Here is a 22,705-nt window from a genome sequence, read left to right as displayed (position 1 = left end):
AGAACATTATACCAACAGTAAAATATGGTGGTGGTAGTGTGATGGTCTGGGGCTGTTTTGCTGCGTCAGGACCTGGAAGACTTGCTGTGATAAATGGAACTATGAATTCTGCTGTCTACCAAGAGATCCTGAGGGAGAATGTCAGACCATTCGTGTACTCAAGCTTAAACGTACTTGGGTTCTGCAGCAGGACAATGATCCTAAACACACCAGCAAGTCCACCACTGAATGGCTGAAGAAAAACAAAATGAAGACTTTGGAGTGGCCTAGCCAAAGTCCTGACCTGAATCCTATTGAGATGTTGTGGTATGACCTTAAAAAGGCCGTTCATGCTCGAAAACCCTCTAATGTAACTGAATTAGGACAATTCTGCAAAGATGAGTGGGCCAAAATTCCTCCAGAACGCTGTAAAAGCCTCATTGCAAGTTATCGCAGATGCTTGGTTGCAGTTGTTGCTGCTAAGGGTGGCCCAACCAGTTATTAGGTTTAGGGGGCAATCACATTTTCACACAGGGCCATGATGGTTTGGATTTTTTTTCACCTTTACTAATAAACACCTTCATTTACAACTTGCATTTTGTGTTTACTTGTGTTGTCCTTGACTATTGTTTAAATTGGTTTGATGTTCCGAAACACTTAAGTGTGACAAACATGCAAAAAAACAGGAAATGAGGCAGGGGGCAAACACTTTTTCACACCACTGTAACTAACACAAATAAACTCTCGTTACAACCAAAGTATGCAGAAGAGCTTCTCTGAATGCACAACTGAGGCAACAGTTTGTCATCATTGCTTACTGCCTGAAGGCATTGTAAACCTACACAGGTTTCTATGTTTTAATCATTTGTGTTACGCACATTGAGTTTGCATGCAAAGAAATGTGCTATATATATAAAATTGTCAGTGCCATCCAGTGTTGGTTTCTTCAGTGTTTTCTTCAGTAATAAACAGTAAAAAAAAAAAGAACTTCAAAAAGCAGGTGCAAGTAAGATGCTGCGCTAACTAAAAGTGCTTCCACATAAACTTTGCCCTGATAATGCAAGGTGAAAAAAAATGTTTAAAAAAAAAGAGCTATCATGTATCAAACAGATTTAAGACACTGAATTCTGTCAACACTAAACAAAATATTTAGTTCATTACAAATAACTACTTTTACTATAAGAAGTCATGACTAGGACAAATCAGCCTGTATTACAAGCTGGAGGTGGAAGTGTGCCGTTGGTATTTCTCTTACACAGGGTCAATGAAAAGATGCTCTCAAATCCCATTATGAAATACACCAGATCCACTGTTACTGGAATTTGATTCATATTTTGGGCTTCGCATTTCTCTTTGATATCAGTCTTTTCTCTAGATAATATTGGGCAAGTTGGTTAACTACAATAATTTTGTGCGTTGTAATTATGTAATAAAAATGCAAAATGTGTATAAATACATAAAAGTAGAGTTTAGGCCAGAAAGCACAAAACCAAACCAGCAAGATACGCAGCATGTATGTGGGGAGAAGGCTAATGATCTGGCCCATGCTAACATGAGACACATGCTAGGAGATAATCTGGCACACCTAAACATTGTTGCATATTAATGTCTATAAATGAATAAAATAAATGTAACAGATGCAGCATTTGCTTCAGAAATATTTATTTGAAATGTAGGAAAGTTCTTTAACACCAAACAAAATTCTTTCTTTCTGGCATAAAACAATAAAAATAAATAAACTGGGCCATTGTCCATATGAACAGAAAATGCATTAGAATAAAAATTTAACCCGCATCCATGTGAATATGGAAACAACAACATGAGATGAAAAGAAAACAAAATAGCACATTCAAAGTGCCGGATTTGTCAGATTTGGTTGTTGTAATTAATGCAGCAGAGAAGGTAATGAAACACATAGAAAATTTATTACAACAATTCCCAAATCAGGGTGAGATCAATTGCATCTTCTTTTATATCAGCATATATTGTCCATCAGACTTGTTATTTTCCTCAGCTCCTGAATCCAACAGCCTCCTTCTGGTGATCCCAGTAGATCAGCAGCTTCTGAAGTACTAATACCAGCCAATCATGATGTTTGTTTGTTTTTCTGTAGACCCTCACCATGCATTATCAGGGGAAAGCTTACCTTTTGTGGAAGCACTTTGATATACATTTTATTAGCTCCTGCTTTTTTACTGTTTACTATTACTGAAGAAAGAATCAGGATAAGAAACAAAATTGTATGAAACGATTCACATAAAGATACAGACACTGATCCACATCAATGGCCTGAGTTGATGCACTGTATTTGAAAAGCTTAGCTCACCTTCTGATCAGAATCGTTTATTTTTGAGTATGACTGATGTACAGTTAACCTGCCATCGTTGCTGTCTTTCTATTGACCTTTTTGTCTGTACATTGAGAAAATGCACAATAGAGCTAAAGCTACAGAGCATTGCAACAGCTTTCTGGGGACCAAGGTTTCTCTGTTGTTATGGTTTGGACTCATGAAAATAGGCTATAGGAAATGGGAAAAAAGTCCTCAGTGCTACCACTGGGCCATACACCCCCAACAGGATACCCTGAGGGATGCAGTCGAATGCCTTCTCCAAGTTCACAAAACGCAGGTACTGGATGGGCAAACTCCCACTCACACTTGAATAACTTGAGAGGATAAAGAGCTGGTCTATGACCAGGACAAATATTGTTCCTCCTGGATTACAGGGTCAACTAACAGATGAACCGTCCTTTCTAGCACCCTGGCATAAACCTTCCCGGGAAGGCTGGGGAGTATAATCCCCCTACAATCAAATTTTTGGGTTTTTTTTTAAATTAATTTTGTTGTTATTCAGATAACATTTTTAACGTAGCAATATATCATACAAAAGTGGCAAAACAACAGAAATGATCCCACATCTTTATAATCTGAGATCCATGAGCTGTTTATTACTGCTGGCACAACACAACCTCCGCTGAATAAAATCCAGCCTTTTAGTGCATGAGTAACATTTAAGAGCATTAATGGTAGAAAGGATGGCACCTCATATACTGCAAATGTAGCGTCCTAACCAGAAACACAATTTCATTAAAGCACGAAAACAGGAATGGCACCAAACCAGGTTAAGAATATGTGCTTTCATTTTACTGTTTTTACTACAGGTCACCAGCCTGTCACAGTGCTAACACAGAGAGACAGACAACCATTCACACTCACATTCACACCTATGGACAATTTAGGATCCCCAATTAAGCTAAACCCCAGTAACTGCATGTCTTTAGACTGTGGGAGGAAACCAGAGTACCTGGAGAAAACCCACGCAAACACAGGAAGAACATCCAAACTCCACACAGCGAGCCAAGGTGGATTCAAACCCAGACCATATACAGTGGTGTGAAAAAGTGTTTGCCCCCTGCCTCATTTCCTGTTTTTTTGCATGTTTGTCACACTTAAGTGTTTCGGAACATCAAACCAATTTAAACAATAGTCAAGGACAACACAAGTAAACACAAAATGCAAGTTGTAAATGAAGGTGTTTATTAGTAAAGGTGAAAAAAAATCCAAACCATCATGGCCCTGTGTGAAAAAGTGATTGCCCCTCTTGTTAAAACATACTATAACTGTGGTTTTTCACACCTGAGTTCAATTTCCCTAGCCACACCTAGGCCTGATTATTGCCACACCTGTTCCCAATCAAGACATCACTTAAATAGGAGCTGCCTGACACAGTAAGGTCCACCAGAAGATCCTTGAAAGCTACACATCATGCCGAGATCCAAAGAAATTCAGGAGCAATTGAGAAAGAAAGTAATTGAGATCTATCAGTCTGGAAAGGGTTATAAAGCCATTTCCAAAGCTTTGGGAATCCAGCGAACCACAGTGAGAGCCATTATCCACAAATGGCGAAGCCATGGAACAGTGGTGAACCTTCCCAGGAGTGGCCGGCCGCCCAAAATTACCCCAAGGGCGCAGCGACGACTCATCCAAGAGGTCACAAAAGACCCCACAACAACGTCCAAAGAACTGCAGGCCTCAATGGCCTCAGTTAAGGTCAGCGTTCATGCCTCCACCATCAGAAAAAGACTGAGCAAAAATGGCCTGCATGGCAGAGTTCCAAGAAGAAAACCACTGCTGAGCAAAAAGAACATTAAAGCTCGTCTCAATTTTTCCAAAACGCATCTTGATGATCCCCAAGACTTTTGGGACAACATTCTGTGGACCGATGAGACAAAAGTGGAACTCTTTGGAAGGTGTGTGTCCCATTACATCTGGCGTAAAAGGAACACTGCATTTCAGAAAAAGAACATTATACCAACAGTAAAATATGGTGGTGGTAGTGTGATGGTCTGGGGCTGTTTTGCTGCGTCAGGACCTGGAAGACTTGCTGTGATAAATGGAACTATGAATTCTGCTGTCTACCAAGAGATCCTGAGGGAGAATGTCAGACCATTCGTGTACTCAAGCTTAAACGTACTTGGGTTCTGCAGCAGGACAATGATCCTAAACACACCAGCAAGTCCACCACTGAATGGCTGAAGAAAAACAAAATGAAGACTTTGGAGTGGCCTAGCCAAAGTCCTGACCTGAATCCTACTGAGATGTTGTGGTATGACCTTAAAAAGGCCGTTCATGCTCGAAAACCCTCTAATGTAACTGAATTAGGACAATTCTGCAAAGATGAGTGGGCCAAAATTCCTCCAGAACGCTGTAAAAGCCTCATTGCAAGTTATCGCAGATGCTTGGTTGCAGTTGTTGCTGCTAAGGGTGGCCCAACCAGTTATTAGGTTTAGGGGGCAATCACTTTTTCACACAGGGCCATGATGGTTTGGATTTTTTTTCACCTTTACTAATAAACACCTTCATTTACAACTTGCATTTTGTGTTTACTTGTGTTGTCCTTGACTATTGTTTAAATTGGTTTGATGTTCCGAAACACTTAAGTGTGACAAACATGCAAAAAAACAGGAAATGAGGCAGGGGGCAAACACTTTTTCACACCACTGTATCTGTCAGGCAACAGTGCTAACCACCAAATCACCATGCCGCGCTTTCAGTTTTACAGTAAATGAAAAATTAATAGATTGTGTCACCTAAGAGCAAGAAACTGAGGCACCAATTTGCACAGGCTCAAATAAATTAGACAAGATTGGGTAAACATTGCCTGAGTCTCATTTTCTGTTGAGACATTGAGATGGTAGAGTCAGAATTTGGAATGAACAACATGAAAATGTGAATCATTTTGATACACGGCAAGATCCATCCTGCCTTATATCAGTGATTCAGGCTGGTGGTGGCAGTGCAGTGGTATGAGGGATATCTTCTTGGCCCACCTTAGTACCAACTGAGCTAAACACCATGTACTGGAAAATTTGTGTTTCAACTCAGATAACCTCTGTGTTCCTCTGTGGACATGTACTTGTAGTTTTCTTGTACAAAGACTGAGTGTGCCAACAAAAAATGTAAGTTGTGTCCAAAGCCAGGATGCAGGTCATTATCATGCTGGTACCTACATGATGGTGGGAAGAAAACTATTCACAGCTGGAACAGAGAAAGATTGTATCCGTGTGAGTGTATCAGTATTTCAGTATCAGTGCTAATGCAAAGACTGTTTGTGCTGCATTGATCTCTTTGCAAATGTTTCTATCAGTAAATCTCAGAAAATCTGTTTGGTTTCAATGCTTAATTTATTTTTTCAACAACACACCACAGTCTGAGTATTGTTCCATTTTTCAGCCACAGTGCCCCTATTTTCTGATGGCTACTGCCAGCAGGAGAATACACCATGTCACAAAGCTCAAATCATCACAAATTGGATTCTTGAAAATGACAATGAGTTCACTGTACTCAAATGACCTGCATAGTCAGCAGATCTCAATCTAACAGAGCTCCTTTGGGATGCAGTGGAATGGAAAATTCACTTCATAGATGTGCAACCAACAAATCTGCAGCAACTGTGGGATGCTATCATGTCAATCTGGAGCAAAATCTCCGAGGAATGTGTCCAGTACCTTGTTGAATCTCTCCCATGAAAAAAAGCACAGTTTTGAAGGCAAAGGGGGTCCAACACAGTCCTTGTAAAGTGTACCTAATAAAGTATCACCCACTGTATATAAGAACACACTGCTTACACGATTTGTCAGAAAAAAGCAGAAGTTGGTAGAAGAGATATAAATAGAAGTGAGAAAGCGACTTCCTTTATAACACGCTGCAGTTTCAGTGCAACTTCTAAGTGTACAAGTCACAAAAAGCTCAACAGAGAGACGGCAATGGCAGTGAAGAAGTTTAACTACACTTCAGTCGTATTCGAGACTAACAACTGATCTCAATAAGAAGGTTAGCTAAGCTTTTCAAATACAGTTCATTAACAAAAGATATTCTAAAACTCAGCCTAATGATGTGGATCAGAGTCTGCATCTTTATGTGATTACAGTTTCATGCAGTGTTTGTTTCTTGTTCACTGATAGTAAAGAGAAAAAGATTGTAAAAAAAGGATAAATTAAGATGTTGAACCATATAAAGGTGTTTACACTAGTAATAAATAACTCCAATTACCCTTTGATCCTTTCAGTAACAGAAGTGGAAACTGTGTATGAAGAAATGATCATGGAAAATAAAGCAACTGAACCTGACAAAAATGGTGAGTTTAATCATGAAAATACAAATCTGATACTTTTACTAAAAGAAGTCTTGACAAGTACAAATGAGCTTGTTTAAGATTCAGGAGGTGTGCTGCTCGTGTTTCCCTTACAGGGGTTTAATGAAAAGATCCTCGCAGATTCCATAATGAGATACACAGAATCCACTGAAGATCCATATCACGGGCTTCGTCTCTGAACTCTTTCAAATCTTTTCACATGATTTTATTGGATAATTACATTAACTACAATACTACAGCACTGTAATATTTTGAACATTACAATGCTTTGTGCCTTTTAAATATTCAAAAATAAAAATGCAAAGTCTATAAATACATTTAGGCTGAAAAAACACAGAACCAAACCAGCAAGAAATATGTATGTCAACAAGGTTAATGAGCCACATCATTAGCCCCCCCAAAACAAAAACAGGCTATGTGAATCTAAAATTTAAATTAATGATCTGAAGTTCACTTGAGCCATTTAAACCTGCAGAAAATGACGTTAAGGCTCTTTTATGTCCAGAAATTCAACAGATGCTGCATTTTGCTCAAAACACAACAAAATTATCTCCACTTCCACCTAAATGATTAAATAAATAAATAAACTGGGGCACTGTCCACGTGAAAAGAAAATAGCACTGAGGCTGTGCAGTAAACATATAGTTGGAGCTCAGCAGAATGAACATTTAACAAGCCATTAACAGACTTCTCTGAAGTGGAAGCGAAACTTCATTTAAAACACATTGCAGATCATATACCCACTAAAAACACACCGCAGTTAAGTTAGTTTCAAGTTGGATATTGGATATTCAATCTCCGCAGCATCTAGCGGCATCTAGCTATCCGATTCAGGGACTCAGATTTCGGCCAGCCGCTCTCTGCCGCTCCCTGTTCTCTCGCGCGGAGGTTCACTTAGGGACTATCAATAAATTTCCGAACCAAACATTCTTGAGAAACAAAAATCAATAAATTCCTTATCTTGTGACCACCTGTGAGGAAACTAATATCAAATCATGCCAATAAATTACATCGGTGAGGTACACACATTTTTAAACCATTTTAAGCCTTTTTATACATTTAGCATTTTTTTATCCAAAAAATATGATTTTTCTTCAATAGCTTCCAGGTCATGTGACCCACAAACTCAAAATCTGTGTGACATTATTCTGCTACACTAGACAGATGAGGGACACTCATTGTCTTTCTATTTTAAGCCTTTTTACATTTTTTAGCAATTTTTTATGTGAAAAAATATGATTTTTAAAATGGAAATAAAATGAGTGTGCCTCATTTGCCTAGTGTAGCAGAATAATTTCACATAGATTTTGAGTTTGTGGGTCACATGACCTGGAAGCTATTGAAGAAAAATCTCAAATTTTGGATTAAAAAAATCCTAAAAAATGTAAAAAGGCTTAAAATGGAAAGACAATGAGTGTGCCTCATCTGTCTAGTGTATCAGAATAATTTCACATGGATTTTGAGTTTGTGGGTCACATGACCTGGAAGCTACTGAAGAAAAATCTCAATTTTTGGACAAAAAAAATCCTAAAAAATGTAAAAAGGCTTAAAATGGAAAGGAAATGAGTGTGCCTCATCTGTCTAGTGTAGTAGAATAATTTCACACAGATTTTGAGTTTGTGGGTCACATGACCTGGAAGCTATTGAAGAAAAATCTCAAATTTTGGATAAAAAAAATCCTAAAAAATTTAAAAAGGCTTAAAATGGAAAGACAATGAGTGTGCCTCATCTTTCTAGTGTAGTAGAATAATGTCACACAGATTTTGAGTTTGTGGGTCACATGTCCTGGAAGCTATTGAAGAAAAATCATATTTTTTCACATAAAAAATTGCTAAAAAATGTAAAAAGGCTTAAAATAGAAAGACAATGAGTGTGCCTCATCTGTCTAGTGTAGCAGAATAATGTCACACAGATTTTGAGTTTGTGGGTCACATGACCTGGAAGCTATTGAAGAAAAATCATATTTTTTGGATAAAAAAAATGCTAAAAAATATAAAAAGGCTTAAAATGGGATAAAAATGTGTGTACCTCACCGATGTAATTTATTGGCATGATTTGATATTAGTTTCCTCACAGGTGGTCACAAGATAAGGAATTTATTGATTTTTGTTTCTCAAGAATGTTTGGTTCGGAAATTTATTGATAGTCCCTAAGTGAACCTCCGCGCGAGAGAACAGGGAGCGGCAGAGAGCGGCTGGCCGAAATCTGAGTCCCTGAATCGGATAGCTAGATGCCGCTAACTCTGCGGAGATTGAATATCCAATATCCAACTTGAAACTCTTTTCTTCACCAGACTTGTTACAGAGTGCATTTTTATTTCTGTGGTACTTCTACAAAGACAGGAGGAAGAACCTGATTTAGGAGAAACAGCGGCCCAAACTTCACAGTTTCCTGCAACTCACCCGGTGGTGATCTAACTAACACTCATCCGCGGTTATGATCTCATCTCACATTTTCAAATAGAGTTTCCTGAACAACCAACACCATCTGCAGAAAACGACAAAGAAAAAAAAAAATTTTTTTTTTGAAAAATATTGTTTTACTATTTGCAGCTCACTAAAACAGATATTTTTTCTCTTTAGTCATCAAAGTCTAGTAGATTTACAAACCCTTTCTTAATATATCTTCTTTATATTTGCATGACTGCTTCTGTAAATGTGCATCCCAGTTCCATCCAACTCAACACAAACTAATGCAAGTGCAGCATTTTGTAATTTCTATACAAGAAATTAATGTGTTTGTCACTAACAGGTGCTCAAGATGTAGCACTCATCACATGGCTCGGCAGCCTACAATAGTTATGATGTGAGAAAGCGTTCATTTAGTAGCACAGTCTGGCTGTGACAATCAGGTCAAATAATTACTGTTGACAATTAGTTTCCCAAATTATATTCCAAGGTGGGGAGGAAGATTAAGCACAGCAGATTACTGTGTGGCCGAACCTCCACGTATGGCAGGATGCTGGATGAATGACAGAAGTGGAAACAATGATGTATGTTAGTGATAACATACATGTTACAGTGTGGATTTATATCTGTAGAAGACTTTTTCTCAGGAAGTATTTATGGATGGTTCACTAAGGGATTCATCTCTATCTCCCGTGTTCTTGCTGTCAGGTGGCTCCTTGAGAGCCTCTGTAAATACCTGACAATTGCAGATAGATATGTGGGAGACACATAGACCTCTTCCACAGCAGACATCTCGACTTCACAGTAGGGAAAATACAGCTGTGATAATGACGGCTGCATTCCAAGTAGGAGAGGTCCTTCTTTTGTGGATCACAGCCAGACTGTTGGGGTTCTACTGATGTTAAAAAGTTGAAAATGAGACGCCTCTTCTTCTTTGGTGGTTGGAAAAACTACAAGCCAAGTGGTAGGAGGTACAGATCTAAAAGTCCAGTAGCACGTTCAGTGCTTTCAAACAAAGAAAAAAATCTCCTCAGTCAAATGAGTTATTCTAAGACACATATTATTTCATAGCCTTATTATAGTTTTCACTTATATTTGTATACCACAGCACAACCCTAAAACTTTAACTTGTTTCACCTATTTCATTTTCTCGGGTTATGTGAAAACCTCAGAGAGTCTTCAGGGAATGTTTCATATAGGTTCCCCGCATGTTCTCCAAAACTTCACAACTAACATTCCTAGAATATCTCCCTACATCCAAATCCAACCGAGGTGCGAGTTGCACCAGAATAAGTCTGATCCATCGACAGTGCGCAGCTCTCAGATGATCAGCTGCAAACATCCTGGTGCCAGACAGGCATCACTAGAGGCCTCGTGTCCATCACCAAATGGCTCAGAGCTGGTAGCATGAAGTAGGGCATATTAGACAGGCTTGTGGGGAGAATCATCAGCAGATGTTGTAGCATAGACGTGTGTTTTTCTTTTGTGTTTTTCTTCTTCAAGCTCATAACAGCAGGAAAGATGTCTGTAAGATGTCTCACAATTTTTAATTGACTGGCATATTATGCATTACAGTGTTACAATCATGGGTTTACTACTAAGAGGCCACTGCAGCAAGTGAGGTGATTCATGATTCTGTCTGAAATCAGATTTGTCTTTAAGAAAAATTTGTATTTGAAAAGTTTCATTGCCCTGCATTAATAAGCCTTTGCATGAAATCCTGTATAAACACAATTTTCCACAAATTATTTGCTGATTTGATTAGTAGATTTTGCTGGTTTCTGTTCTTGAATTTTGTAAATGTGTAAAGGACAATAGTCTGTTGACAGAAAAATTAACACAGAAATGCACCCAAAAATCAAGCAGTTAATTTTTGTAAAATTGTATAACCTCTTAATGAAAAACAAATTGAAATAATGTTTTGAGAAATAACATTTTTGCCACCTTTATTCATTTTGTTGTTATTCAAATGTCAATTTTTAAGAATACCTTTGACAAAGACGCAAAACAACTCAGAAATGATCCCACATAAAACTGTTTTCTGTATAATGTGAGAGCCATGAGCTGCTTTTTACTGCTGACACAGCAAAACCTCAGCTGAATAAAATCCAGCTTTTTTACTGTGTGAGAAACATTTAGGAGCATTAATGGTAGAAAAAATGGCACCTCATACACTGTAGTGTCCTCACCAGAAACACAAAACACAATTAAAATATGTGCTTTCATTCTGTTGCACACAACAGGAAAAAAAATGTAATTAAAATTTTAAGCATATGAATAAATTTGATTGTCTAATCATTCTTTTTCTTTTATCTTGCTAGATAAGAAGTCTGCATTTACTAAATCTTGTCCATCAGTCGCAGCAAGTTTGGGAATTCTGTTACTAATCATGGTCCTTCGCATTTACTGTGAGTATAACTTTAAATATGACTTTTTTTTTTATCTGCAGTGTGTCTGTAAACCAATGAAGTGTGATTTTTGTTTTTCAGTTACCACATTATTAATTCGTAAGAACGAAAAGCAGATCACAAACCTGACTGCAGAGAACAAGAACATTAGAGAGAAAAATGAGAAGCTGGCTGAAGAGGAGAAAAACCTAAGAGAACAAATACAACACATGAACACAACATGGAAGGAGCTCTGTGTCAGCAGAGGTTAGTGGAACAGCCTACTGATGCTGCAGAAATACCTCATTTAAAATGAAGAGGTGCTGATGTTCATTAATTGATCTCTATCATTGTAGAAAGACTGTGTAAACCTTGTGAGAAGGGCTGGCTCCCATTTGAGTCTGGTTGCTATGCAATTAATAATGCTGAACATCCTGAGCACAAAACCTGGGATGAAGCTCGAGAAAACTGCAAAGGAAAGATTTCCGATTTGGCTGTTGTAATTAATGCAGCAGAAAAGGTAATGAGAAAACTGTCGGAATATTTATTACAGACTTAATTAAATTTTTTATTACTAAACACATTCTGCGTCACAGTACATTGAAGAAAATATTTAAAAATCTCTGATAACATTTTCTGTTTCCTCAGACATATCTCAGTGACAACAGCTGGGGGAGTTCAGGAAACAAAGGATACTGGATTGGTCTGAGAGTCAAAGATGGGAAATGGAAGTGGGTGGATGGAAGCGATCTGACTGATAAGTAAGAGACACGTTGACTCAACAATAAATTAAAATATTTCACAAATTTGGGACAAATCAATTATATCTTATTTTATATCAATATCGATCAGCCTTCATCAAACTTGTTTTTTCCTCAGCTCCTGGATCCGCCACCCTCCTTCTGATGGTCTCTGTGCAATTTCTGTCCAAAACCAAGGATTTAAATCAGTGCATTGTAACAACAAGAACCAATGGATCTGCAAAAAGAATGCTTGATTTGTTTGAATACTGAAAAAACTAAATACAGTTACATATAGTTCTAAATAATATATATTTGAGGGGAATCTGACTGCTGACACCAGCATTTAGAAAAACAGTGAAAGGTCTAAAGAGGCACTAAGCTGTTATTGGTGAAGTGATTTCCTTTTACTTTGTAGAGATGTAGTGCTTACAGTTTGTGTAATGGTTTCCTGGTCCCTGTATTGATGCTGTTTGGCCAAAAGAGGTTGCTGCATTATTTCACATCAAAAATGGCTGTTGCCTGAAAGGAAAAGATACCCTGAGTAAGCTGAACTCACTTCATAGTGTTCAAACCCAGCATCAAAATGGGGAAGAGAGGTGATTTAAGTGAAGATGAATGTCGTGTGGTTGTCGGCATCTTATTGAATCTATGCCACTTAGAACTGAGGCACGTCTAAAAGCAAAAATAGGAGCACATTGTGTACAGTTAGAGGTCAAATATAGGACAATTTATCAACCAACAGCAGAAGTTAGTGCGTGAGACAGATGTAACCCAGATAAGAAATAACTTCTCTTATTAACAGAATGTTCTGTGGTTTTAATACAGAGATATTTCTCATTATGAAAGTCATATAAAGTTCAACAGAAACAGCAGAGGGAGAGGTTAATTACACCTCAGATGTATTCAAAACTCACAAACAATCCCAATCAAGAAATATGCCTGTGTGGGAGAAGGCTCATGATCTGGTCAGTGTTTAACAAACCGTGTTTTAGATGAGACATATTCATGTGGATGATAATTTGACACATAACACTTAAACGTTGTTGCAGACTGAGACTACCTAAAAGGGCAGCATCAGTCCTGGATGGCAGGGGCATCTTCCTGTCAGTCAATGTGCCAAACTAGAAAAAGTGCTGAAGTCAAATGCTTAGTGGGAATTTACATCCTCCATATGAAATACTGGGCTCCAGCTGAGTGCCACATATATTCAGAAAATAATAAATGATGGATCTTGAGTTTGTGGCTGTGTTGTTGTAACTCACAAAATGACGGGAAACCGGAAAACAGCAAGAAAATGATATGGATGGTGGCAAAATTATAAAAACAAAAAAGATGAAACCAAAACTGCATTGTTGCCATATCTTAAGAAGCAAATTTTTAAAATGTCTTCTTTCTTTACATGAATTCACAGGAATAATGTAACTGAGATGAACCAGTTAAAAAAAAAAAAAAAATCCAACAACAGCAACTAATCACTGTCAATCACACCCTGAAAAACCTCAACAAAAACTCAGCCCAGACACTGAAGACTTGACAAGGACCCAAAGTAATCTGGCTGTCCAGAATGATAACCACATTTTTATAGAGTGAAAGGAGGAGCTGAAGACACAAAGCCAGGAGCTAAAGAGTCCAAATAAACCTAAGTGAACATATAAAAAAACCAGACAGTGTGGAATGAGCTCAATTTAAACTGAGCTCAGTGGAGGAGTGATGCTTACTGCCCCCAAAGAAATAAGTGCTTTGTTCAAAAATCATTAGCTGAAAAATGCCTAATTAAACATAAATATGTTTATTAGTTCATCTCTATCTGTGCAGGAAAACAGTGTAAAAGCTGTCAGTCTAGCTGCTCCGAAAATAACAACCCTGAATCTTCTGACCACAGAACCTGGGGCAGTGCTTGACTGCAAAAAAAAAAAAAAAAGAGTCCAGATTTAGTTGTTGTAATTAATTAAGCAGAAAATAGATGAGAAAACTGTGAGAATCTCTGTTACCACAGCATAAATGAAAGGGAGGTTTTAAAATACGGTAATAAGACTTGCTATAGTTTATGGTTGTGAAGATGGTGGCACTGACAAAAATGAATTATGGTCACTTCACAATTTCTGTCCAAAGTGGTGAAGCTGTGGTGAAATGAACCAATGAATCTGTAAAAAAGAAACCTTTATCTAGTTAATCTATCAAACTTCAGAAGGCTGTAAATGTAATATTATGTAAGTAAATAAAAATATGAATACTGTTATTTCACATATTCAGATGGAACATTTTAAATAGTTGTTGCTGTTTGTTTAATAGTGGATGCTGCATTACTTTGCAATAAAATGCTACGTGAGCTTGTTGTCTTAAAATTTGTATTCAGATATAAATGTTATTTTTTTTATGTTGAGGTGGCCCCATTGATTTTGTTTTAAATTTTTTTTTTTTTTTTTGTCAGGAAAGTGTCAGGAACCCTGAATCTTTAATCAACTCAGGAACAACCAGTGGAAATATACTGAAAAAAACAGTTTTGTGTTTGCGTTAGACTTCAAGAAACAAGCAAATGATAAAAAAGTGAAGTCGCAACCACCCGAGAACAAGCTCCGGGGTTAAAAACCACTGAAAATATGTCCTGTCACACCAACTCAGCATTACCGAGCTATCTGTCACAACAGAAAAAATGAGTTCAATTTTAAAAATGTATAGATTTTCCTTTATTTTCTCATACATTAAAACTGTACCAGGATCACATTTCTATAATGAATGGCGTTTTTCAAAGCACAACATGCTTAAAAAAAACAAAAACCATGAGACTTAAAAGTAAATACTGCTGGACAGATCTGGGACACCTATACATGCAGTCAGGCTGCGCTGGGAGCGCCTGGCAGAGGTCTGAGTCCGAGAGATCTTCAACGCCCACCTCCTACAGAACTCTGACAGCATTCCCATCAATAGACCATGTCCTGCACCTCCACTATTGAGGCTGCTTGGAACATGGAGATGTGGCTGCAAGGTGCTTGGCCATGGTGGTAATCCCCAAACTAGATGGTGGACACCAGGGGTGAAGAGAGTCAACAAACTGAAGGAGTCCTTGGTTAGCCATCAGCAGGCAAAGCAGAACACTGTTCGGGGGGGTGACTGAAACAAATACTGTGGCAGGAGTTTGGTGACGCTACAGAAAAAGACTTTTGGTCTCCCTCAGTTGCTGCGATTCAAACCATCAGGCAACTCAGGAGGAGAAAGTGGTGCTTTGCTCACACTGAGTATAGTGCAGGTGGGGCCTTGTTGATAACAACTGAGGAGTGGAAGGAATACTTTGACAAGCCTCTGCAACGGTGTGTAGAGATCTGTGGCAGTGCCTTTGAATTGGCAGACATGGGTGGTGGTTCCCATCTTTACGAAAGGGACTGGATGATGTGCTCCAGCTATCGGGGCTAGCGCTCCTCAGCCTCCTTGGGAAGGTCTATGATATAAATGTAATGCATTTTTTATTGTCATATTTTCATCTATTTCTCTGTCTATAAGTGTTTATGATGTAACTGCCACATACTTTTTTGAATAAAGACCTTTAAAAAATGAAGAAAGAGGATTATTCATTAACACAGTTTTGAAAGCGTTGTGATTCTGTTAAGCAAACATCCAAAGTCCAAGGTACAAATTAGAAATCTGTTTCCAGTATATACACCACATCTAGCAATAATATTATATTTCTCTTACACAAGAACACAATGTCTACAGTTTGGAGTTCATATCTAGTTGGGAATGGATGCGAGTGACTTTCTCAACCATAAGCAGAAGTTGGTAATGGAAACAAATATGACACAACGGAGAAAAAAAAACTTCTCTTATTTTGATGCTCTGTGGCTTTTAAACAGTATTTCTCTGTCTGGAAGTCACAAAAAGGTGAACAGAAAGACCGTAAGGATGACAGCGGAGGAGGTCAAGTATGCCTCGGTCATATTCAAAACCAACAAACAATCCCGATCAGAAGGTAAGCTAAGTTTTTCAAATTTGCTGAAACAAGAAACATTATTCTAAAACTCAGGATACTTATGTGAATCAGAGACAGAGCTTTACACAATATTGATTTCTTCTAATGTTTGTTTGTTTGTTTTTTGCAGTAATAGAGGCTAGAAAAAAAAAAAAAACTGTAGAAATCAGGATGTTGAGCTAACTATCCCAGGTTTTTACCTGGATATTTTAAGCTGATGTCTGAACCACCTCAACTGGTGGCTTGGGCAGCTGACTTGAGTGCTTCCTGGGTGCCTCCTAGGTGAGGTATTTGAAACCCTGTGGCAGACACGGCAAATGCTGGAGAGATTACATCCCTCAGATCCCTCAGGAACATCTTTGTGCCCCACCAAAAATAATGGAGGAGGTGACTGGGGAGAGGGTGGTTTGGGCATCTCTGTTTAGATCGCTTCCATCAGCAACACCCCACTCCCCCAAAACACAGACTTAGGATAAGTGGGAGAAAACCTATGGATAGATGTATATTTTATAGTTCATTATATTTTATTTATGGTGAACTGTTCACTATAAATAAAAAAGAAAAAGTGCCAAATTCAAACTTTCCTGCAAGACTATTAATAAGTGTGTCTTCTGCACTAAGAATGTGGACTTTTTCAGCATTAATCCACCTGGATTTCCAACACCATTCCAATAGCTATCCATCTCCTGAACTACTTATCTAGGCTAGTTTAATTCCGATGATGCATGACTTCAGCTACTTTTAGTACAACTAACTCATACTGTTTGTTTCAAAATACAAAATAATAAAATTTGATTAGAAATGGGATAACTAATACTGCATTGTTTGAGGGTTGGAGCTGAATACATAAAGGTTTGGACACACTGGACATGGGCAAGTGTGTCCAAACCTTTGACTGGTACAGTATAACTCACTTTTCTAATCTACAGATCTAAAATATGTCATCTTTAAAGCATATTAGATTTTTTTAAATGTGCACTTCCTATTTAATCAACTTTCACTAAAGATTATGACAGAAAAATGTGATGAAAATTGTTGCTAAAGTGCTTCTGCATAAAAGGCAGTTTCCCCTTTGGGGTGTGTGTGTGTGTGTGTGTGTGTGTGTGTGTGTGTGTGTGTGTGTGTGTGTGTGTGTGTGTGTGTGTGCGTGCGAGCGCGCGCACATGTGTGCACCTTCCTGTTCTCCATAAGCTTCCTGTCCAGCAGGAAATGTGGCAATACTGCAGTTTCATCGTCCATACCTGAAATGTGTCTTGGATATAGTGTGTGTGTGTGTGTGTGTGTGTGTGTGTGTGTGTGTGTGTGTGTGTGTGTGTGTGTGTGTGTGTGTGTGTGTGTGTGTGTGTGTGTGTGTCATTGAACAAGTATGTGAATGAACTCGATAATGATATCATCTAAGATTTTCAAATTCATCACACAGAGCAGGAGAAATGTACATACATATATATATATGTACATCCTGTATTGTACATTTGTGTTGTATCATCTCTTTCCCCCATGAACGCCCATTACAGATGGCAGTAAGTAGGCGTTCACCTTGCAGACGGAGGGTTGCCGCTTCGAGCCTCTGTCCCTGCGTTGCGTTGTGTCCTTGGGCAAGACGCTTAAACCACATTGCCTAAAGTTAGTGCAGGTCTCTGGCTGCATGACCACAGATGCTCGTCTCTGGATGAGTGATCTGGAACAATCATTTCATTGTGTGCTTTGTGCGCACAATGACAATGAGTCAAATCTAACATCTAGTCTAACAGATGCTGTCAAACGTCATCTTCATGGGGGAAAGCATTAAATGAGTTCAAATTGTAAATACTAATTAGTCTTTAAATCTTACAGTTAAAATGGAGGAGGAAATTGTGTATGATGAAGTAAAGGTGGAAGGAAAAGCAACGGAACAAACTCCTGACACAAATGGTGAGTTGTAAAGATTTCTAAAACTCTCACCACAAGAAATTGTGAAGAGTACTAATCAGCTATTTTGTCTTACCAACTGGAGATGTGGATAAAGGGATTTAACAAAGATTGTATTATGACACACACAGCATTCTAAGTTTTTAAAGTTTGAGATAAATGATGGACTTCCAAGTCTTAAATCCATTTTTTCTTTACCTGTTTGATTTCCCCATAGGAATATTTCTATAGTCTTTACCTTACAGTATAAAGCGCCTTGAGGCAACTATTTGTTGTCATTTGGTGCTAAATAAATAAAATTGAATTGATCTGAATTGACTGCTAAGAGTGTCAGCATGCTATTATAATTTACATTTAGAACATATAAAGATAGGGAACAGCACAAGTTATTTACACACACACATAAATATATATATATATATATATATATATATATATATATATATATATATATATATATATATATATATATATATATATATATATATATATATATTTGTGTAAAAGTTCACTTCAGCAATCTAAGTTGATCAAATGAAATGCTTTTTGACTTCCTACTGTGTTTAAAATACCATCACTTGAGACATTAATATAAAGAGAAAATGCTGAACTGAAAAATTAAAACTCTGAATAATCCATGAACTTAGATTACATTTTAGATTAGACTTAGATTTTCACCTTTGTGTATTTCCTTCATGTTTTCAGCTTTGGGTTTCATTTACTGTTGTGTTTACTGTATTCCCTCAGCGTGTCCTGTCTTTTCCTTCTGTGTTAATTACCCTATGTCTAGTTTTTTCTTTCTGCAGTTCCCTGCCAGTTGTTGCTAGTCATGTCATGTGACATTTAGCTTTAACTTCATTAACTCAGGCAATATATTCATATCTACTGTTGAGCAGGATTCTTGCAAAACAAGAAAGCCAGCAGATGTCACCACTGTCAGCAGCTGGCTTGTTGTTTGGGAACACTTTGTGTCATTCTGGTGTTGGGCTTCATAGCAGCCAGTGTTTACTGTAAGTATGAAAAAGATCAGTCCATGCATGAACTCAGCTTAGACATCGCATCACTCTAATTGTTGCCAATCCCAACCTGACAGATCTCTACAACAAACTCAGCTCAAACGCTGAAGACTTGAGGAGGACCCAAACCAACCTGACACAAGCCTTCACTGTTTTAGAAAAACAGGTGACAAAAATGATTGAAATAAACCTGAACCTTACACAGGAAAATGAGAAACTGGAGGCAGAGAAGAAAAACATAACAGAAAAAACACACCACATGAAGACATCCTGGAAGGAGCCCAGTGTTAATCAGTCTCAGTGGAGCATTGATGTCTACTGTCCCAAACAAAATAACAGTATGTTCCAAACCCATTAGCTGCAAAAATACCTAATTTAACATAAATATGCACTGATGCTGTTTATTAATTGAGCTCTCTCTTTGCAGGCAGACAGTGTAAACCTTGTCAGAAGGGCTGGTTGGACTTCCAGTCCAGCTGCTATGCAATTTATAATGTTGAAACTTCTAAGCAGAAAACCTGGGAAGAAGCCCGAGAAGAGTGCAGAGGAAAGATTTCAGATTTGGTTGTTGTAATTGATGCAGCAGAAAAGGTGATGAGAAAACTGTGGGAATTGTACTTACAGACTTAATGAAACCAAAATATATTTTCTTCAGACAGCTCTGTGTTACGGTGCCTTAAGCAAAGTATTTAAATATATCTAATAACTTTCACTCTGTCCTCAGAACATTGTCAGTGACAACAGTCAGAACAGTACATTAAGCAAAGGATACTGGATTGGTCTGAGAGCTGAAGGTGGGAAATGGAAGTGGGTGAATGGATGTGATCTGACTAATAAGTAAGAGACCCTGTGAATCAATAATAATTTCAAACATTTCCCAAATCAGGGTGAAATCAAGTATATATTATTTTATATCAGCCTTCATCAGACTTGGTATTTTCCTCAGCTCCTGGATCCAACAGCCTCCTTCTGATGGTCTCTGTGCAATTTCTGTCCAAAACCAAGGATTTGAATCAGTGAGCTGTGGTGAGAAGAACCGATGGATCTGCAAAAAGAAAGCTTTATCTGTTTGAATACTGCAGTAAAACTTCAGAAGTCTACTGAATAGTCTGGAAATATAATATTAATGATATTGGATGGCTGCTCCTCCCTGAGTGTGGTTCTGCCCGAGGTTTCTTCCTGTTAAAAGGGAGTTTTTCCTTCCCAGTGTCACCAAATGCTTGCTCATAAAGGGCGGTCTGTTTGTTGGGTTTTCCCTGTATTATTGTAGGAACTTTACCATACAAAATATATATATATATATATATATATATATATATATATATATATATATATATATATATATATATATATATATATATATATATATATATATATATATATAATCTGTCACCTGAATATATTGTGCGCACAATATATTCAGGTGACAGTTGTTGATCATTTTTAACAATATAAATAAAATTGAATTACATATTAATCTTAATGAAGTATATAAATGAAATATATTGAAATATGAAGAATATTTTACATGTATTTTACTTTTACAAAAAGAAAAAATTAAGCTGTTGACCTTTCTGTGTGTAAAAATATTACTAAAAAAGACTGCTGATGCCAGCATTTATAAAAACAGTCTAAAGTGGCTCTCAGCTGTTATTAATTTGTGTCTTTTAAGTGGTTTGCTTTTACTTTGTAGAGATGCAGTGCCTACAGATTGTGCGGTTTCCTTGTCCCTGTATTGATGCTGTTTGGCCAACAGATGGCGCTGCCTTACTTCAATTCAAAGAAACACGTCTTGCCACATTGTCGATTTTTTATTTTTGAAAAAAAGTTTCAGTCAAGCCAAGAACAACACTGTTCAAGCTGCTGTAACATGTTTAATCAAGATGAGGAAGAAGAAGGCCTCTACATCTGGACATCTGGAATTATCACAGTGAATCAGTCACAGCTCTGTCTCAGCCACAGGGCTGCAGAGAAGAAAATAAAGTTCAACTTAGAGGAGTCTCATGTTGTGTATTTTACACATACTGTTTGTCAGGTCAAGTTCACAAGTTCAGTGTTTTTTTTTTTCCTCTTCCCAGATTAGTCTCAGTTAATTTCCAGAGTGGATTATCAGTTTTTGGTTTAGTATTTTAGTTAAAAAATAAATTAGCATTTACTAGTTTCTGTTTCAGTGTTAGTTTTTCTTTTCTTTTTTTTTTTACTATAATATGTGTGGTATTTGTCAGATCTGACAAGCTCAGAATGGTTATTAAACTCAAAGCCAAATAAGAACAGAAAACTGAGGCTACAGTTTGTGCAGGCTTAAACAAACTGGACATTAGAAGATTGGAAAAATGTCCCCATGTCTGATGAGTCTCGATTTCTTCTGCTGCGCAAAGAACATGAAAGCATGGATCCATCCCACCTTGTATCAAGAGTTCAAGAGTGTAAAGGTGTTGGAGATATTTTCTTGACACACTCTGGGCTCCCCAGTGCTAACAGAAATCATTTAAATGCCACAGCCTACCAGACTATTGTTGCTCACTGTGTCCATCCATTTATGACCACAGTGTATACCCATCTTCTATTGGGTACACAACACAACAAAATAAGACCAAAGTTTTGACATGGCCTCCAATCTCCCCAGATCCAAATCCAATCAAGCATCTGCCACAATAAGCCTGATCCATCAAGAGCCCACTCAACAAAACAGAAATTATCAGCTGCAAACATCCTGGTGCGTAAATGCACAACCAGCGGTCTTATGTTTATCACTCAATGGCTCAGAACTGTTTTACTGAGATTTAAAAAAAAAAAAGGGCGGGGGGGTAATTAGACAGGTGGTTTGTGTCACAATTGATCAGCAAATACAAAAAAAATAAAATATCATAGTGTTGGGTCTTATTTTTACTCTTTCTACCTTATGAACAAAATTATAATGTTTCAGAGTAAAATTGCAATCAAATGATTAATTAAATAGTGAATCAATCAATGATTAAATAAGTGAATAATTCAGAAGATTAGATTAATAATTGAATTAAATTAATAATTGTCAGTTGACTCAAAGCTCTAAATAGTAGTTGATTTAATGATAAATTAATACTTGAATCAAATAATATTTAATCAGTAGTTGAATTAAAATAACTAAATAGTGGATGAAGCAAATAATAGACAATTAAATAAATACATTAGATAGAGAGCAGATAGATGGGAGACCAGTGGTTGCCAGATGAACTTCATGGCCTTTGGGCGATATGATTATCTTATTTATGACCTTCCCGGTCTCAGAGAAGAATATGCTTATCTTATCCTTAAAGGTTTTGTCAAAACATATACATCTGTGTCTAAGGAGGGAAGGGTGTGTGTAGGTCACTGTTCCCTGTTGCTAAGGAGAATAAAACTGCCAAGTCATGATTAGGAACATGTGAGGGAGGAAGGTGTGTGTTTCTTTTATGGAACCTTTTACTGCTGACTGGAGAAGCTTGTGCTATGATGCCGGAACCAACCACTGGATGAACCAGTCTGAGAGGGCCAAGTCTAAACCACAGCTCTCTCCATCTGTTTTTGAATCGATAGTGCTTGTAGATAGTGCTGGTAGTATAAAATTGTTGTTTAGCTTAGAGCCCGCGCTGTGTGGGGAGGCGAGCAACAGTCAGCTGCAGAGAAGG

The 22,705-nt window shown here is 37.6% G+C and overlaps 2 protein-coding genes across 2 annotated transcripts; both read left to right on the top strand.

Moving 5' to 3' along the window:
• Window positions 1-6,478: 6,478 nt before the first annotated feature.
• On the top strand, window positions 6,479-12,424 carry LOC115793965 (C-type lectin domain family 4 member G-like). The gene is made up of 6 exons (XM_030749189.1): window positions 6,479-6,614; window positions 11,362-11,448; window positions 11,530-11,694; window positions 11,784-11,947; window positions 12,076-12,188; window positions 12,307-12,424. The coding sequence occupies exons 1-6, from the start codon at window positions 6,479-6,481 to the stop codon at window positions 12,422-12,424; spliced, it is 783 nt and encodes a 260-aa protein (XP_030605049.1).
• A 3,416-nt stretch (window positions 12,425-15,840) lies between these two features.
• LOC115794985 (C-type lectin domain family 12 member B-like) lies at window positions 15,841-20,236 on the top strand. The gene is made up of 7 exons (XM_030750716.1): window positions 15,841-16,134; window positions 17,968-18,045; window positions 18,939-19,052; window positions 19,136-19,396; window positions 19,486-19,649; window positions 19,783-19,895; window positions 20,005-20,236. Exons 1-7 carry the CDS (start codon window positions 15,906-15,908, stop codon window positions 20,129-20,131), a joined length of 1,086 nt encoding a protein of 361 aa, XP_030606576.1. The 5' UTR covers window positions 15,841-15,905; the 3' UTR covers window positions 20,132-20,236.
• The last annotated feature ends 2,469 nt before the right edge of the window (window positions 20,237-22,705 follow it).

The sequence above is a fragment of the Archocentrus centrarchus genome, chromosome 16 (assembly GCF_007364275.1).
Source record: "Archocentrus centrarchus isolate MPI-CPG fArcCen1 chromosome 16, fArcCen1, whole genome shotgun sequence".
NCBI classification, from domain to species: domain Eukaryota; kingdom Metazoa; phylum Chordata; class Actinopteri; order Cichliformes; family Cichlidae; genus Archocentrus; species Archocentrus centrarchus.
This window is presented reverse-complemented; position numbering and strand designations above follow the sequence as displayed.

Excerpts from the sequence above, each read along its gene's own strand:
- LOC115793965 (XM_030749189.1), top strand. The coding sequence starts at position 6,479 with ATGTTGAACCATATAAAGGTGTTTACACTAGTAATAAATAACTCCAAT. Across the intron at positions 11,449-11,529 it reads CATGGTCCTTCGCATTTACT|TTACCACATTATTAATTCGT; the intron begins GTGAGTATAACT and ends TTTGTTTTTCAG. Across the intron at positions 11,695-11,783 it reads GGAGCTCTGTGTCAGCAGAG|AAAGACTGTGTAAACCTTGT; the intron begins GTTAGTGGAACA and ends CTATCATTGTAG.
- LOC115794985 (XM_030750716.1), top strand. The coding sequence starts at position 15,906 with ATGGATGCGAGTGACTTTCTCAACCATAAGCAGAAGTTGGTAATGGAA. Across the intron at positions 19,650-19,782 it reads TAATTGATGCAGCAGAAAAG|AACATTGTCAGTGACAACAG; the intron begins GTGATGAGAAAA and ends CTCTGTCCTCAG. Across the intron at positions 19,896-20,004 it reads GGATGTGATCTGACTAATAA|CTCCTGGATCCAACAGCCTC; the intron begins GTAAGAGACCCT and ends TATTTTCCTCAG.